Source organism: Bacillus rossius, chromosome 3 (assembly GCF_032445375.1).
Source record: "Bacillus rossius redtenbacheri isolate Brsri chromosome 3, Brsri_v3, whole genome shotgun sequence".
Lineage (NCBI taxonomy): Eukaryota > Metazoa > Arthropoda > Insecta > Phasmatodea > Bacillidae > Bacillus > Bacillus rossius.
This window is the reverse complement of record NC_086332.1, coordinates 84,260,575-84,280,532: the sequence shown is the minus strand read 5'-3', so window position 1 is coordinate 84,280,532 and position 19,958 is coordinate 84,260,575. Positions and strand designations below refer to the sequence as shown.

The 19,958-nt window shown below is 36.5% G+C and overlaps 1 protein-coding gene across 6 annotated transcripts in view; it reads right to left on the bottom strand.

The window, feature by feature from the left end:
• The window catches only part of LOC134530983 (sulfite oxidase), a 124,967-nt gene that overhangs the window by 11,397 nt on the left and 93,612 nt on the right, over positions 1–19,958 (bottom strand). For all 6 annotated transcript variants that reach the window (XM_063366386.1, XM_063366384.1, XM_063366385.1 and 3 more), the window contains 4 exons: positions 18,738–18,869; positions 16,353–16,545; positions 3,822–4,022; positions 988–1,163 (listed from right to left, as the gene is read on the bottom strand). In XM_063366386.1, coding sequence (XP_063222456.1) covers positions 988–1,163; positions 3,822–4,022; positions 16,353–16,545; positions 18,738–18,869 — 702 coding nt within the window. The remainder of the gene's footprint in view (positions 1–987; positions 1,164–3,821; positions 4,023–16,352; positions 16,546–18,737; positions 18,870–19,958) is intronic.

Below are 19,958 nucleotides of genomic sequence, written 5' to 3'. Positions count from 1 at the left end.
TGGATACATGAATCACTGTACTCACAGATAATGCCTGAATGCCTTAAATCCACCAAGTCAGATTCTACAGCAATTGATGAAGTGACCAGATTCTTACGTGATCCTACAGTTAACCCAGAAATAAACATTCTCGAATACTGGAAAACTCAGTCTGCGTGTTCACCCAGGCTACATAAACTGTCCAAAAAATATTTCTGTTCACCACCTGCGACAGTGTTCTCTGAACGTTTGTTCAGCACTGCAGAAAACATATGTGACCAAAAACGGAATTGTCTTGATCCAGACCGTGTCAAATCCTTGTTTTTTTAAATAAAAATTTAAAGGGTTAAATAATTCTGCATAATGTTTAATTTTTTCTCTTAACTTATAAATTATTTTATAATTAACCCTTGAGAACTGGATTCGGATTCGAGGGGTGGATTCGAGGTACTGTTTGGGATTCAGATTCGAGATTCGGATTCGAGAAAAATGGGATTCGAACCATCACTAAAATAAAACCTTTACCAGAGACAGCTCACACTTTGTTCTTTGTCCACGTGTGTACCCTACCTCGGGACCGAGGCGTGTGGGACACCCAAAGAACCCACTGACAGTGTTATAGCAAGCCCGCCGCTCAGAGAAGACTGGTGGGGTCAATTTATAGGTATAAGGGTGAATTGGAGCTAGCCCCACATTGGCCACCACACGGCTCAGGGAAGAAGTCTCACTCTCACGCCGGGTCCACGTGCACATCCACATGATGGTGCTCAAACATCCTACTATCTACTTGACAAGTAACGTGAAAGTTTTGCTGCATGGTGCATGCACATCGTAAAAATTCACTTTCATCATTTTTTTTATAACATGCCTAAAGAAGTATAACTTCAAAAAAAAAAAATAAATAAATATATATATATATATATATATATATATATATATATATATATATATATATATATATATATATATATATTTGAACACAGAAACTGCACTTTATTAGCAAGTTACCTCTTTGGCTCCTTCCGGCACAGGGACTTCAGCCTTCCACAGAGACCATGCCCAGTACTGATACGGCTTGGAGTCTTTGTCCTCATCCGTGAGCTTGGCCACGTGCCACGTCTTGCCTCCGTCAGCCGTCACGTCCACCCGCACCACTTTGTGACCACCCCCTGAATAGGCGTAACCTGCAACATGTTCACAATAAACACACATGTACCCAAAAGTAGCTACAGTCAGATTAATTGAATTGTTGACTTAACGATGGGCGCAATGCTCATATTCATCGTCACCGAGTTACATGCATCACATTTCTGTTGTTTATTAGCGTCTACAAAAAAAATAGAAAAAAGTAAAGCCTCTAAAGAAACTGAGCTGATAGCTGCAGCAAAAAAAAAAAATTACTGAATGAGTAGGAGCCCAAATAAGGTATACTACTATTTGTATCATGGGCAGGGAGCCTAACAAGCACACAATACGTATTATTTTTATATTGTATGTTATAAACTGTTGTCCAACAGTAATGACAATTAAATACTTTACTTTCATATCATTCATAACACTTTCAATAACATTATATATATATATATATATAAAAACCAAAACTTTCAAACTACTACAAATGCCAATAATTGTTTTCTTCAGGTATGGCAGTCTGCACAAAAACTGAAATTCTAATGCTGATTTTAAAAGTTTAACCATAGAAATAAATATATAGATAACAGTGTAAATATCTTTTTTGTTATATGCAAGAACATACATATAGTGAGAAATATGAGCACTGCACTGATCATATCTTTATATATATATTTCTTGTGTGCGTGTGTATGTCACTGAACTCCTCCTAGACGGCTGGACCGATTTTGATGAAATTTTGTGTGTGAGTTCACGGGAATTCGAGGATGGTTTAGATTCACAATTGGATATTTTATCTCGATTCTGAGTTAAGAAAAACTAAAAAAAAAACACGCTTAAAAGCAAAAATTGCAGCGCATTATTAGAAGCCATTAAGTTTTGTTATTGTAAGGAACTAAGTAGAGTAAGAAAAAAATAAAGATCCTGACAGCTTATAGCGTCGCCATATTTGTTTCAATTTTCAATAACCTTTTTGTATATTACAATTTAAATTGCAGAAAAAAAATCATGTTTCATAGCCACATAAATAGTGAGGATGGTTTAGATTCACAATTCGATATGTTATCTCGATTCTGAGTTAATAAAAACTAAAAAAACACGCTTTAAAAGCAAAAATTGCAACGCATTATTAGAAGCCATTAAGTTTTGCTATTGTAAGGAACTAAGTAGAGAGTAAGAAAAAAATAAAGATCCTGACAGTTTATAGTGTCGCCATATTTGTTTCAATTTTCAATACCCTTTTCGTATATTACAATTTAAATTGCAGAAAAAAATCATGTTTAATAGCCACACAAACAGTGAGTGTGTGTCATTTCTCTATGTCCACGAGGTCTCGCCGCGTTATTTTCTCCTTGGAGCGAACCCGTCCGCTTAATTAAATAAACAGCTTTTATCGTTGAATGATTTCATAATTTATTTAATGAAAATATGCTCTCATAAAAAAAATTAGTTAGATAGACATTCAATAGGTGTCTTTCTCTCACTCTCTCTCTCTGAAATGTATGTAGCTTGCTCGCGGGTCAGTAATGCAGACAATCTTTACATTCTAGCTCAAGACGGAAAAAACAGTAAATGTGGTTTACAAAGACATTTTATGAAGTGTCTTCCCGTCATTTCATTTGAAAGTAGAAACATATTTACTCAAAATTTAGGTAGTAACATATTTTTATTGCAAAGACTGAAATAGAGGTGAGAAAAATTATCATTTGTGAACATAAGAAAACTACTACAACTGTATCAACTGTTATGTTATAATGTTTAAATTTCTAAACGGTGCAAGATAATACAAAATTCCATGCGGAAAAAGTCGCGGGCAACAGATACATATAGTTATAGGTGTGGGGCTATGCATGCTGATTTTTCATATACTGCATGGATGCGAACATGTAAGAATAATCTATCTATCTTACTATAATAAAACAGTACTTTTTCTGTCTGTCTGTACGCGATTTTGATGAAATTTTGTGTGTGAGTTCACGGGGATTCGAGGATGGTTTAGATTCACAATTGGATATTTTATCTCGATTCTGAGTTAAGAAAAACTAAAAATACACGCTTTAAAAGCAAAAAAAACTAAGCATTGTTGATAATTAGCCTCCATGGCAACGGGCTTTTGCATTGTTGTTGCCTTCTGCGTAACCATGGGAAAGGTTTTCGGTAACGGCAGTGGCGTGCCCAAGAGGAGGGGTATGTATAATGAGAAGATACAAAATGTCCAGCGTAGAAATACTTACCGCCATATCCATATCTCACAAAAAGTACATTTGGGCAGGACAATGTCTGTCGGGTCCGCTAGAAAGATATATAGAGAGATAGAGATATAAATAGATAGAGAGAGTTATAGAGATATACATAGAGAGATAGAGAATTAGAGAGATAAAGAGAGATGCTTAGTATACGTTTAAAAAATTACAAAAAAAAAAATTGATTGAGGCATTGCAACGCATGCCGGGCATTATCTAGTTTGAAAATATAAAATTTTAAGGCAAGTAAGGCAACTGTAATGCATATTTCTGGAAATCGTTTCTAAAATTAGTTTTTTAGTACCATAAACAATACTTTCATATTGATAGTTAATGCAGGAATAAATGATTCTATCATTCTGTATCTAGTTTTTAATGCTTAAGGTTGTGTAAACTTCCTTAATCAGCAAGACTGCCTGAAAGCAAACTGTGTCTTCAATAACCACCCAAAACTACGCCACCACTCACCCCTGACTGTGATCTTCCCACCCACGGGACGAACCGTGCTCCCTTCCAACGGCGTGCATATTGCGGACGTGACGGGCAGCTCCTGGATGGCCGGTGACTTGCTGAAGTCGACCGTGTCCCAGTCAGTGCTGGGACTGAAGCCCTTGTAGTCGTTCTGCTGCCAGTGCGAGGAACTCTCCTCTCCCGACACGACGATCCTCCCTGCATCCGTCACCAACATTCACAACCAGAGTGGCCAGAAAAACCCACAAACAGAATACCGTATTTACCGGCGTGTGGGTTGCACATTTTATGCTGATTGTTTAAGAACATGTATTGCTACCCATATGCAATATTTTTTTTTTATTTTGGGTAAAAAAAAATTTACATTGCACTGTGTGGTCAAATATGTGAGTAAATAACTAGCCTATGATGGTTTTCAATAAATATGTTACAAGTAAGTATAAATTGTTTAATTAAAAATAGCTAGTGTAAAACATCATGAACTGCACCGTTAAGGTGTGTCTGCCCCCTGTCGGGCTGCTACCCAGCCACCGCCGGTGAGTGACGTGGCAGTCGGCCGCCAGGCTGGCTTCTGGCAAAAGAAACTCTAAAAACAAACCAGCCGAGACTGAGAAAGAGGGAGGAAGGGGGGTGTGTGTGTGAATGAGTGCTTGTGGACATGCAGCAGCGTTTATGGTTCTTCTCCCTTCCTCTCTCATCGTAAATCTCCGTGAACTGGCACTGTACACACAATCATCACGTCTAACTTGACAGGTTTTTGGGGTGCAACTGTATCCAAACACCGTTTTTGGCGTGAGATTTCCTATTCTTTCTACAGCAACATTTCATGACAAAACTGCTGAAAAGAAGGTTCTCTTTTTTTTATAGGAGGAAAAGACAAAAAAAATTTAGCAGGGTGCCATATATTATCTCTTGGGGAAAGAGACTAGTAAAAAAAAATACATCAATTCCTCACTTTACTGGCAGTGAAACCGATATTACTGTCCGGATAGTTACATTTTAATTTTTCAAAATTTTAAAGTACTTAACCGCATATCACAGCTTGGTTCACACCAGTCCTGCCAGGCTGTGATTTTTTTTTCATTGCACCATTCATTTAACAACCTTTTCCATGTGAAACATCTATTCATTTCTGTGCTGTATCTAATATCAAATTTATTCCCACTAGTTCAACCAATAGCATCAGACTTATATAAAAATTTGATAGAGTCCTTATTTTGTACTATTGTCCACACAGTTGGCTTACTTAAAACTAATGTGTGACCAAGATAAGTGTGTCTTAAATACTTGTACACAATGCAATATGCTCTCACTTGGAAACCATGATTCTAGCATGATTCCAGCTGCAGGTGCTTTCGCATGTACAATTACCGGCAAATGAATGGGCAGACTTTGCTTTGTGTTTGTGCGTGCGAGTTTTCTGTCACTGGCTAGACTTAAGTTCATCACAGCCTGATCTGTGGCCAGGCGACAACGGTACGGCCCGGCAGCATACATGCGACGTAAAAACATTTAGTGTAGTCCTTTACACTACATAGCCGCGACTGAACTTGCCATAGTTGATAGTGTAGTCAGACCTGCGTGTACATCTCTTCCCCCCTCGTATAGCTAACTGTATGCCACGGTACATCTGTTTTTTTACCGAGTTGAAGCAGACTTTGTACCGTCATGCCTGTGGTAATTTTGTGCAAACTGAAAATTACAGACATGCTATTCAAAAATGAGGCAGTAAAATTAACATTGCACTAATTGAATTTGTGCAATTTTAAGAAGCGCTAAGTGAGGTATTGGTGTACAATAACTGGGAAGCGAAACACAAGTATAAAAAAATAGTAAAATTGGGCTATACAGGATGAAAAGGGTATACAGTAGAACCCTGTTATAATGTTCCTGCATATAATGTTTTCCTGCTTATGTCATATTTTTAAAGTCCCAATATTTCCCCCATAAGGACAATGTATTTATTTCCTGCATATAACGTTCATTAATAGTGCAATTTCCTGCTTATAATGTTTGCTTTCTAACATTCAATAAATGGGGAAAAAATGTTTTAAAACCAAATTATTCCAACACTTACGATAAAAAGTTTCCTTTATGTATGTTTATGTTTACAATCACTGCCATACAATACATGAAGTTTGTTAAAATACAATTTTATGCAATATACTGAAGGTACACAATGTTCATAGTTACGTGTCAGTTGGTACCCTTAGTCAACTCTTCTCTTCCTTGCCATTCCAGTGGGTATTCAGATGCACGTACATAGTCCTACTATATTTAAGTTGCCAACCATTGAGCGAGGACATAACTAAAAGTGTTTTCTATTACTTACAAATATATTTTTTTTTCATTCATACGTAGAAATCCTAAAATTAAACATTTTCAGGTGGCGAAGGAGTAGACGTTCTCACTCTTAATGTTGTCGTCATGAATCGTGAGACAATTTTACAAAAAATGTGGCAGTGTTCTTAAAAGACAAACAAAATTTTACCAGGGAACAAGACGAAGTTGAAAAATTGTTGGCTTGTTTCAGAATATTCATATATCAAGTATACTATCTTTGGTTTTAACATTAAAGTTGTTTACATAGCTTGGTGAGTCCATTGGTAAAAAGCTCGAACATTGTTAAGTGCTAAATTGAGATTTCCTGCTTATAACGTTTTCCTGCTTATAATGTTTTTTTCTTGTGCTCCCTTGAAAAACATTATAACAGGGTTCTACTGTAGATGAAGAACCTGGTGCCTTGTTTCTTACACCAATAAGCTAAGAAACGAACCATAAAGACTTCACTTGCATATTCTACTGGAGACAGATTTACAGTGCGATCCATATTCGAGGGCAAACCTTGTGGTGAAAATGTTGGATTTTTTGGTTCAAAACTACACATGTGACCCATACGCAGGCGCAACCCTTCTTTGGGTAAATACGGTGGTACCTGTCTTCTCCACATCTTTGAAAATATTTGGTGACCAAAACAATGAATATTTATAGGGATGTAAACGTATATTCCTTGAAACTTCAATAATTACAATTCAGTAATTGTTAACTTTATCGCCAATTTTTCCGATTTTTGCAACATTGGACCACAGTTGATTACTACAACTGTTTCATACATGTCACTTATGGCCACTGTTGTTTACACGTCTGCATGGAATGTGAACAGATAACACACACCTGTTACAAAATCACCTACCATAAATGACTGCACACAAACCATAATTTTAAAATTACAGGTATAAAGTGATAAGGAATTTTAAAACGTAAAAGAAAAAAGAAAAACTCAATGGGTGTAATAGTCATCCATTTTATGGACAAAACTGTTAATTGAAGCAAAGATTATTTTCCACCTTTTTTTTCCTAATGTTGCCAAAATATATGCCAGACTTAAAGCTAGTTGTATCTTAAACAGCAGTAGTCTAGCAATCTAGAACCACGCGCCTCTCTTTCAATAGATATTAGAAAATATTAATGCCTGCCAATTGTCAGAAGGCTTGGTGGGAGACAGCTTACAAACTATTTTTAAAAAAACCTGTGTTAAAAATAATATTCCAACCAGCGACCACAGTGTTAGAAGTCAGAGGAAGTGTGACACCAAGAACTTTAGTCACTGAAAAATTTATTTGCCTTTTACATTTGTTAAAATTATTACTTTAATTGATGTTTTCATGTTCAAGGCACCATGTAAATGCTTTGAAATAATTTTCTAAAGAAATTGTTTATTATGATTTTGTTGGTAAGGGGTGACCATGCTAACAAGGACTTCAGGAGTAGAAGGAAGTGATAAGCAGCACAACTCTTTTCAAAACATGTGATTATTATTTGGCTAGACACCGGTTCGATCTTATCACACTTGACCATGGCTCAGTGAATTTAGTCAGGATTCAACCCGTGGTCAGGGGAAAACAGTATTGAAGAATCATACCATTGCAATTTGACTATAAATTAGAGATGGCCCGATGTCTGACTGAAAAAAATGGGTTGCGTCTTTTCATGAGAGGGCAAAAATCCTTGGCGCCTGTTAGAAAGAAAAAGGAAGGAACGATCAAAGTTTTTACAATATACAATTTTCCCACTATCACATAAAAAATATTTAACCCATAAATGATAGATTATATACTTGCGTGCTATATTTTATTTATTATTACTAATTTTTCTCTATGTATTTAGTTGTACATTTTTGCATTATGCATTCTTTTATAAAGAAAGGCCCAGAATACAAGGTATTTTAGAAACATAAAAACTTTGCCAACAAAATATTTGGCAAACTAAAAGGCCTGGATGACATTCAAAATTTTTGAACAGCATCTGTGTGCCTTGGATGCAGCAATGTATGTTAAGAAGAGAAAGATTTTGCTGTTTCTTGATCAGTGCCCAGCTCACCCTCAGGATTAAAATTTAAGGAATGTAAAGCTTGTTTTTTTCCTGCCAACTGCACCAGTGAGCTTCAGTGAGTTGAAGTACCGGAAAAGAATTGTCCAGAAAATCTTGAATCTCTTGGATGCTGGTAAAAGTAAACAAAACAAAAGAGTGTTCTGGATGCAGTGCATGAAATTGCCTATGCATGGAAACAAGTTACATCAACAACAATTTCCAACTGTTTTAGAAAGACAGGTTTTTCCAAACTCATTAATAGCGTGTGCAAATGAGGGCAGTGAACCAGGCGAAAGATCGAGGAAGAGGATTGGAAGAAAATTCAGTCAGTTTGTTCAGCAACTTTGTCAACATTGACAGTCATGTACAAACAACAGAAGAACAATCTCTTGAAGGCATTGTCAGTTCATACATGGTGATGGTGATGGTGATGAAGATGAAGCTGGAGATGAAGATGCCTCACAAGCATGAAGATCTCGAAGCAGTTTCTGTTTTGACCAGTTTATTTGACCCGTTAAATCATATATACAAGAAAATAGAGGAACTTTAAATCCTATAGAAAAATTAATACAGGAACTAAACAAACCAAGATTTAAGATTTTTCCACACAGTGTTAGAAATTTTGCAATTTGTAAGTTACTTTTTGTACCTATACCTAATTGACATTATTGAAATTAATTTTACCTATTTTTCACAACCTACAGTAGAATCCCGCCGATGCGACCCCCCTCTGATGCGTCCATTCCGTTTATACGACCGTTTTTTGAGAAACCGTGAAAAATTTGAGCAGAGAAAGTCGAAAATTTGAGTAAAATCGGCTAAGCAGGCAGGCATACAAAAGACGGCTAAAAATAGATACCACCCCTCTAGACTGTCCACGCTGGCCAATACCGGTAAACTGCGCGCATCACCTGATAGCATCTACGCGCGCATCTATTGCCGTTCCGGTCCCGTTTGACGATTGTGACTCGTTTTTGAATTTACAAGGAATCGTGGATTCGTGAAAATGAGTATAAAGCGAGCCAGTTTGTCGCTAATGAAAAATTATGAGATTGTCCAGCAAGTGGATAAGAAGACAATTTCCAAGACGAAGATAGCACAGCAATATGGCATTCCGAAGTCTACTCTCTTCACAATTCTTAAGAAGAGAGAAGAAATTATAAATGCAGTACAAAAGGAAGGCAGCAATTTGCAATTGAAAAATTTGAGGGGCGCGACGTATTAGGTGCTTCAAGTGTGCGTGAGAGATAAGATAAAGAAGGTGAAGAGGGCGAGACCTGCCAGCCAATATATTTGTGGGAGGGGGAGACAGAGATAAAAGAGAGCGAGCCCTGCAGTAAGCGGAAGTGGTCAAGGTCGAGACATTTACCGTCACACTCTCGCTAGCTAACGAAGCTGCTGGTCGCCAGCCTCACACACACGCGCGCACACACACACGCGCGCGCGTACGCACGCACGCACGCACGGCGCATGCTCATTGCTCAGTCACAAAGTAGTGTTCAAGGCTGACCGAGATTGCCCGAGCCTGAAAAGTTTGGAAAATTATCCACCCGAGCCCACCCGAAGTCAAATTTCGCCTGCCCAAGTTGGCAAACACATTTACTTTGCTACGTTCCATCGTCAGCCAGTGAATAAAATACAAGTGTCTGTGTCGCCAGACAGTGGCGACTGGCGAGTAGATGCGTGCGCAGCCAGCAGTTCCGCTCTCCTTCCCCTCATTTACCCGTCCACACGTGTTTTTTTTTCTTTTTCTTTTTTTACGCTGTGAAGGGACGTGGAAAAGCTAATTGCTTGAGCTGTCAAAATAGACATCGCCGACAAGGGCGGGAGCACATCCTGTCAGTCTGTCTCTGTGATTATCTACTCCAAAAACCTGTCACAGCATTTCAGGATAGCATTGCTCTTATATCTTTCGTTTATAGCCGAATGTTTTCTACCTGATCCACACAAGTTCCTTTGCCACGTTTTGAACGAAAATAACCACCAGCCGGCTAGGATAGCCGAACTCACAAAGGCGATTTTTTTATGTAGGATTTATTTGGCGGTGGGGGGGGGGGGGGGGGGGGGGGGGGGGTTGTAAAAATTGGCCCGAATTCTCTATTGCGACCATTCCGTTTATAAGTCCGTTTTTCCGGAAACCGTGAGGGGTCACATCAGCGGGATTCTACTGTATATTTAAGTACACCTGTCTTTCACTAGCACGACTAATTTGTTCCTGAAAATGCTCGTGTTATTCGAAATTGGGTATACTGAAGCTTTAGTTTCCATAAATAGAAAGGCTAATTTATTTAATGTGTTCCAAAATTGTGTAGGAAAATATACTTACCGTAATATAAATGCGTAGAATAACTCTCAATTATAAATATGTAACACCATTAATCTTTATATGCCTCCCATTGCACTATGTATGACAAATAAGACACCGCATAACGGGAGATGTGTGGTTATGTACTTTATCATCAGTCAGCCGGCTGACTTGCCCGCCCGAGCGTGACCTTCAACTCACGTCACGTACCTTTCCAAACCATCCTTTACTGACAGTGAAACCGATATTACTGTCTGGGTAATAACATTTTAATTTTTCAAAAATTAATAAGCTTATTCACGTATCACCACCTGGTTCACACCAATCCTGTCAGGTCAATGATTATTTTTTTTCATGGCAACATTCATTTAACAACCTTTTCCACGCTAATCATCTGTTCATTTCTGTTCCTGTATCTAATGTCAAATATATTCCCGCTAGTACAACCAACAGCATCAGACTTATATAAACTTTAGGTAATAGTCCTTATTTCGTACGATTGTGCGCACAGTTAACTTGCTTAAAAATAAAGTGCGACCAACATAAGCGTGGCCTTCATGACAATCTGCGTGAACAGGATGCATTATGAGTGATCAAGCACGTACAGTTACCCGCAGCTGAATGGGCAGACGTTGCCTTTGTTTGAGTGAATTCCCTGCAACTGGCTAGACTGAGTTCACGGTCCGGTTTGTGGCCAGGCGACAACGGTACGGCACGGCGGTATACGCGTGGACGTAAAAATATTTGGTCCTTTACACTCCATAGCCGCAATTTAACTTGCCATAACTGATGTTTGTACAGCAGCAGATAGCGTAGATATACCGCGCGCGCATCTCTTTCCCCCTTGTTTGGCTAACTATAGCCCATGGCACATATGTTGTTTACAGAAGTTGAAACAGACTTTGAGGCGTCATGCTCGACTTTATTTTTTTGCCTACCGAGATTTTGTGCTAACTGAAATTTACAGACGTAATATTCAAGACTGGAGCAGTAAAATTAACACCGCACTAAATGAATCCGCGCAATCCAAAGACATGCTATGTGAGGGATAGGTGTAGTTGAAAACTGGTAATTTAATATATTAATAGTCATTTGAACTAGTATATATGTGTAGACAGACTGAATATATTGTTTATTTTTTTTTATACTGAAATAAGGTTTTGATAAACCTTGCTTTGTTTTTTTGTTTCTGCTTGATAAATATGACTTTTGTTTTAGTACACCTTACTCATGCTTTGTGATAAAGTACTATCTTTTGACGTGACAATGTCTAATAAATCGATAAATGCCGGCTGCACGCACGAAAAAGTGTCCCGTAACGCACATTGTCCCACTACGGATGTCCCACTACGGATGTGTCCTGTTATGCTTATTGTACGCATGCGTGGCATCTCTCTTCCACTCGATTGGAACAACCATCGATTTGACTTTTCAATCATATTTTCGTCGTTTGAATTATTAATATTATGTAATTTAACGATCGTCCACCGATTTTCAGCACAATCGGTACGGTTATTAATTTTCCGCTTACCACTATAAGAAATAAACATGGCGGACTACATACGTTTTTAAAACTTCCACAACACAAAACAAAATTTTTATAAATATATATATATATATATATATATAACATCTGAAACAATTGTTTTCAATATGGCCTCGTGGCCGTAGCATCGCTGACTACCAATTCAAAGGTTGACGGATTGAATCCCGGCCGCTGCGATACCTTCATTTTTGTACTTGTAAAAATAAATACGGCGCGCGCAACACTACAAAAGTAATAAATATATTTGAATTAATGAATTCAAATAAAAGTAAATTTATCAATTAAATTGTAGATTTCATTTCACTCCTTCTTTGTATCCATACAAAATAGTGATAATTCAATAAAAATATTCAATTTTATTCATAAAAGTATGCAGAGGTAGAGTTTATCATACAAAAGATAGAAAAAATAAAAAAAAATTCTTCCTCAAAGAATATAATTTTAATGCCTAACTGGTTTGGTTGCAAAAACCTATTACGGCTCAGTCTCAGGCCGAATATGATATTTCATTTTCTTCTGGATCAATCATTTCATCAATGTTTTGTTATGACGTTGTCACGTTAAACTATCGTCCGTAAACCGACTTTACAGACAACCAATTTTTTTTTATTAATAATCTTAACCTGTAAATGTCTGATGTTTCTATGAATTGCTAATTAAATTTAAATAAGGGACTTTAATGTTAATTATTCTATTCTGATGTGCTTTAGACACTCTTAATGAATACTTATGTGTATATCAGAGTATGGTATGTTAAGGTCGTATAATATCACTATTCTCTGTGCAAAAAAATAATTTTTCATTCTTCCCTTTATTGTACACTTTCCAGCATTTTACAACATTATCAAACACCTCCTTGAATAGTTAAAAAAAAAAAAAAAGGGGGGGGGGGGTTTCCATAAACTATTCTTCCGGAAATATTCAATTATCCAATATGGATCATTGAAAGTCTTGTACCATATAGACTCACGTTCTGGTTCTGACACAACGTTCGAATAGAATTTCTAGTTGTTGACTCATCCTGACAACTGGTTTTCTTTCCTCTTTGAAAACACAAGTTAGTAGCCTATATACAGTGACCGTGTATACCCGATGATCAATCACAGCCCTTTTTACAATTTAGCATCAATTATACTAACGTCATTTAAAACAGAAATGACTTAATTTTTAAATACCTTGACAGTAACAAAATATTCTGTACTGTATTTACCAGCAGAAGCGTCAACCCTGCATAAGGGTCACACCTATGATGTGGGTCATAAATATCTAAAATTTTCACCGTCAATGTCTCTGTCAATGTCTCTGTCAATGTCTCTCTCGAGTAGAATACAACTCTTTATGGTCTGAATCTAAAGTTATTGCCCTGTAACGGCACTGATGTTGACCCTCTGTCCTTCATCTCTCCCCTCTCCATCTTTTACGGCCATTTCTCTCCCCTCCCCCGTACTACCAAACAAAAAATACAAAGCTCCATCTTTTATGGCCATTTCTCTCCCCTCCCCCCGTACTACCTAACAAAAAAAAAAATCTTTTGTACCTGTGTTTCCTTTCCTGTCTATTGTATTTTTTGAAGTGAAACTTCTTTGCGCGCGATGGGAGTAAAATTTCAAGACCGAATTTTAATGCAATGTTTTCGTAAAACATTGTTGTGAAACAATTTCTATCACTAAATGGTTGCAGACGGTGCAGAGAACTTGACAGGGCGCGGGCTCCACATGGCGGCGTGCGGCTCAGGTTGAACCCCGCCATGCTGCAGGGATAGAGGGTCGCGCTGGTTGGAACCCGCCTGCGCCTGACGCCACCCCGACTTGGGCAGAGGGCAACACAGGTTATTGGTTATTGTGCATCATGCCACTGGCCATCTTCGTAAGAAAATTGTGTTCTTTTAAGTACATATTATTTTAATTACTTGTGTAAAACAGTATTGTTAAACAGTGTTATATGACTATTGTTTTAGCTGTGTAACTAAATTTTTTTTGCCAGTATAATGCTTTTCATGCTTTATTTTGACATTGGTAATAATTTGTCATGTATTATTATTTGGTTAACTATATCACACACCGTAATAATGAGCCCACGAGCGTGTACATACGTTGAGTCCAACTAAGAATAAGCTCGTTAAAAAAAAAGTTTAAACAAATCCAGTGTGTAGAATACTGTTTTTATTTTGACTTTGTGGCACTATGGTTATAATGTAAAGAATTACAGTGAGGAAGGAAGTTTTGGCATCACGGAGCGGCGGACATGTTACTCATTGTTCATTCATTCGACGGCAGAACATTATAAATGCCTATGAATAAATTGCAGTATGTCTACGTAGCCTATTGGCAAAATCCGTTGCACTATAACAAAATGATAAGGTGATATTTGCAGAGTTACGAAATCAGTCTAGAAAAATGGTTGATCACACCTAATGTATACATAATATAAAATTAACTTAAAAACTAATTTATTATAATCAATCCTAGCTAATTTCTTTACGGTTCGAGTAATTAAACATTAAATAATATTTATTTTTAATTAATATTGATTGATAAATAATTATTGATATCCTGACCTGTTATTTTGAAGTGAGTAATAATTTCGATAATTCATATTAATTTATTTATTTCTAGTACTTAAAACAAATTAATAATAGTTACAAAAAAGTTAGGATTCTTAAATACTTGAAAAAGAAATGAAAGCCAAAATTCCTGCGCTGTGTTATTTTGACTTTAAATTGTATAAATGGTTTTGCTGACTATTACTAAGTAATAGTATTATAAATGTGGTTGAGAATAAAATTCATCGAAGTTGAGTTACTTTTTTAATATGTGTATAAATTGTAGTTAGAATTGGTTTTTTGCTATAGTTGGGGGTCCTGAAAATCTTAATAGTATAACATTTTATAATGTGATTATTTCAACAGTAAGTAATATTTAGTGTTAATTAATCATTATTGATTGATCAATAATAATTGACATCCTAATAGTTAGTTTGAAATTAGTAATAATTTTATTAATTCATGTTCATTTAGAAAAATGGTATTCTTTCTCTTTTTTTTCTCTAGCTGCTGTTTTACCCCTTATGATATACTTACGAGTCGAGGTTTCAATTGCCAAAAAAGTTTATTTCTATCACATGTACTGAGTTACACGCGATCTGTTTTTTTACCCATTCCCTTCACCAAGCGAGATTTGACTGCACACTATTTTGGGTCAATTTTTTTTTGTCTTTTCCTCCTATAAAAAAGAGAACCTCCTTTTTAGCAGTTTTGTCATGAAATGTTGCTGTAGAAAGCATGGGAAATCTCACGCCAAACACGATGTTTGGATACAGTTACATCACAAAAATCTGTCGAGATAGGCGTGATGATTGTGTACATTGCCAGTTCACGGGCATTCACGATAAGAGAGGGAGGGAGAACCATTAAAACTTCTGCAAGGCCACACACACTAAAAACAAAAACATAACCAAGCTTCCCCTCCCACTTTTTTGCATTCTCTCGCTGGTTTATTTTTGGATTTTTCTTTCTTGCCAAACGCCAGCACAGCAGCAGACAGCCATGTCTCTTACTGGCAGCGGCTGGGTGGTTGTTCCAAAGGTGGCAAATGCAACGCAACGGCGCAGTTTATGATGCTTTACACGCACTCTGAGATATTTTAATCAAACAATTTATTCTTGCATGTAAAATATTTATTAAAACCCAACAACTGCTCATAGTTATTTAAGCATATATTCAACCACACAGTGTAATGTTAGTATTTTTTTTGCCCAAATGAAAAAACTCTCATGTAATCCAAATATTACAAGTTTGAAGGTTCATTGCCGAACATCTTACACATAATAACTCAAAATCTTAATTCCTGAATTTATGGATAAAAGAAACAAGACTTCCTGTCATCTCCTATTAAACAGCACATTTTTTTTGATAAGGAATGAATTAACATGAAGTTAATATTAGCTATACTAAGCAAAATATTAAGTAAAGCAAAGAGAACAAAAACTTAAAACATAATAAAATACTTCAAAAATAAAATTAATGTACTAAATTGGCCCCATAAAATATTTTTCTGTGAAAGAGGTATTTTACCCTTCACATTATTTTCTGAAATTTTTAAGTGTTTTTACAGAGCTTGAAAAATTAAGTATGAAATCAGTACATTGTGTTTTCTCTTTATAAATAGACATTTTTAATAAAATATCAATAAAGAAACACTTAATGTTCATGTACAAACTAAAATTATAATTAAAGTGGTAAGGCGGAGAAAAAATACAAATAAATGCTTTAAAAAAGTGACATTCCTTCTTTATCTCTAGAACTTACCAAGCCATTTGACATTGCGAGCGCCAACTATTCCCGGCACCACGACCCTCACAGGGTATCCATGATCCCTGGACAGAGGGGCTCCGTTCATTTCATAGGCCAGGATGGTGTCCCCCCGAGGATCCATGGCCTTCTCTACAGGAATGGAGGCTCCGTAAGAGACATTGGCTGCATCAGTATCAAGCCCTTCGAACTGCAAACACACATTCACACATGCATTTGCATTTGTGCTGGTCAGAAAAGTTCTTCAAATATATCACATGGGTCAAAAATTATTTGTAGCATAATTAAAGTCTTCAAAGCACAAAAATATTTACAAACATATATACAGCCTCAAATAAAATTACTAAAAACTACACAAAAAGTCAAATATTAATAACACAGATCTAAAGTAATCATAATTTTGACTTTGTTGAAACAATGAAGTTTGTATTAAACAAACAAATGCAAAAAAAGTCTCATGAACCAACTAATTACTTCAAGCAAAACAGTAAGTACAGTGGCAGAAATTAACCCACTCCTGTGGAAAGATGTTAATGTAAATAAAAACTTAAAATGTGACAGGAAAACATAAGCAATAGCAGGTTCACTAGTTGAAGGATATCTCATAAAGAAAACAATTCAAGTATGGACCTGGTTGAACCAGCTTCCTCAGGCTGCAAAGAGACAACGGCAAACTAAGAATAGACGAATCGGCCAGTGATTTCATGTGAAAACTGCATGTTGAGAGCAGGGAATTTATTTTATCACTTGTTTTGTGACTTAATAATGTGCCATCCATTTTTAAATTCCTTTCCAAACAATTCTGTATTCTTTTATATCCTTTAATGTAACAATACGAGTGGTCAAAATATACAGTAAAATTTGCTTAAGACGTTCCCGCATAATACATTTTCCCATTTATTGCATTTAAATAATTATTCTCTTAATCACTTCCACATATTTCTATGTTAATTTTTCCCATTCAAAACATTTGCGTTTATAGATGCTTCCCACATATAACGTTCACCATTTTAGGAATAAACTAATGTAAGAAAGATCATCTTTACACTCTTAAAACTTTATTTATAGTTAAAACTTTTAGATAATTGTTTCAAAACAATAACAAACATGACCGTCAAAACCTCTACTGCACGCAGCACGCTGTTAAATATATTTTTCGACCAATCATCTGCTTGCATTCGTACCTTTGTGAGGCTGTTCTATCTGTACACCATTTCCCTCATTCAAGGTATAACGTCTGAAAAAAAATATGGTTAATATGTATAGCTAATTATTATTCAAACTTTTAAAATTAAAACATACATTGGTAGGTACTTAATATAACGTTGAGTTTGTCTATCAAGCTATTTGAAAAAGACTGAAGAAAATTAAATAATTTATTCATCAAGATGAATCATATCTCACTATATTGGAATTTTAAAACATTAGCCACAGTTTGCAATACAGATTTATTATTTTAATTTTTTGCTCGACAAATCACAGATCCTATCTTTGGTTGAGCGAACATACGTACCTACCCTAGTGTAAATAATACCAACTCCGCAGCAGCATGTGGGATATGATAGACTATTTACTCCCGGTGGTACATGAAGGAGCATGTTAATAATTACAAGTTATTAAAAAACAAATAATATTTAAAAGATTTTTATCTATACTTTTGTCAAACAAAAAATTTGGATTAATCACTTAAAATTGAAATTAGGCCAGAAAATTGGTAATTTCAAGAATGATGGGGTTGATTACCGTTACTGAATTTTTATTACCTCTATTATGTGCTGCTCAACTTATACTAATTTGATTTGACTAGATTTCCAGCTGTTCTTCAGTGGCAGTCAAGAACTGTGCATAAATCATGACAAATAAAATGTTATTACAATACTACTAAAACATGACTTTGATTTGATTATACTGGTTGCACCTCGAAACTGAAAACAAAGTTAATCACTAAATTAAACCATTCTTAACGAGCTTATACTGATCAGTCTTCTTATGCTTGGTTTCATTCTTGATTACTTTAATCGTTACTCATCAGTATAGATACGGAAATTTTGCGCATTTATTAAGTCGCAATCTGTAATGCAAACCTTCACACTCTCACTCTGTGTTCATGATTGGACCGCAGTTATTTGGACACGTCCCTTACAGCCGTGAGCCAACAATGCTCAGCTAGGAGAGAAATAAGTGAATCAGGTAATGCCAATTAACAAGGATAAAAATGTTCTTATTAAGATATCAACCAATGGGAAAGAAAACATGGGATGAGCACACTTATGACTTTGAATATTACCCTGAGGCCGGAATTACCCTGGGTCTCTACTTATCAGAATGGTCAACAGCCCAGAGCAATGGCTGAACCAGCACGTCTACGAGTGGAACACTGACCTGGACGTGCTTGATGCCTGGGTGGTCTTCTGGCAGTCCTGCCGCCAGGAGGACGTCCCGCAGTCGGGCTCCCGACCACGTGGCGTTCCCGATGGCTGCCGCCCCCCACGTCAGCCCTTTCACGGGCTTCACCTGAGACACACAAGCACTGGAGCTAAGCTGGAGGACCCTGGCTCAAATCCCAGTCCAATCACCCGGAATTCACCCAGGCAAATGCTGGCACATAGGCCATGGCTAATTCTTTCCCAGTATCCCCAAAAGTGTACTCTTCAGAGTAAATTCTGCATTGAAATACTTTTACAGCTAACTTTAAGCACAAAAGATAAACTTTATTTTTAACTGAAACTTTATGTCTGTCCTTTGAGCAGAGCACTAAAATATTTTCAGAATTACAACCATCATATTAGTGCACTAGGCATCGTAAAAATAAAATGTTCGTTGTCCAAGAAAATCTTAATATTGCAACACATATAACTGGGTTTTAATTCATGTAATATTAGAGCATGATTTGAGGCAGTTTACTCATGGCAGAAACATGGTAAACCAAATTGCGGCTGATCTGAAATTATACTTGCCCTTTAAACATAATGGTGTTTTAATTCAGTGATTTGGGAGTTATACCTGAAAAGTTTTCCGGGAGTTTTGATATTGGTAATTTGCTATAATTTATGTACTTACTTCTTTTTTTTTTTGTAAAATCAATGGTTTCAGCATACAATTGCCGCAAAGTCTACTCCAACACATATATTGGCGAAAAAACTCATTTCCACAACACTATCAGGTAGAGTAAGTGGCACTATTTTTTTTGTGGTATCCCCAATAGGCCTAACCCACATAATGCACTAATTACAATTTTCAATGCAATCTCCTTCCTTCACTTCGTTATTCTTGATGGACCACGATTCACGGGTTCGTCTTCAGAACTGAATGAAAAGTCACAGATAGAAATTTCTTCTACGTTATCCGCGATAAGAGTTATCAGCTTCTTCCTAGATTCCTTCATAGGTTTGCTCGAGAACAGTCTCTGTTTCTCTCTCTTCATTGCTATCTTGTAGTTGAACTCTTACAAATTATCAGAAGCACCATTGCAATTGGTACAAATAATGGAGCTCTTTAAACCAGCCTTTCTGCAACCACAGGCTCCCCACAGGTTTCAGGAGCTGGGGGATCAAGTGTAGTGGCAGGAATTAGCCCATCTCTGCTTTTCTTCCATACCCATAG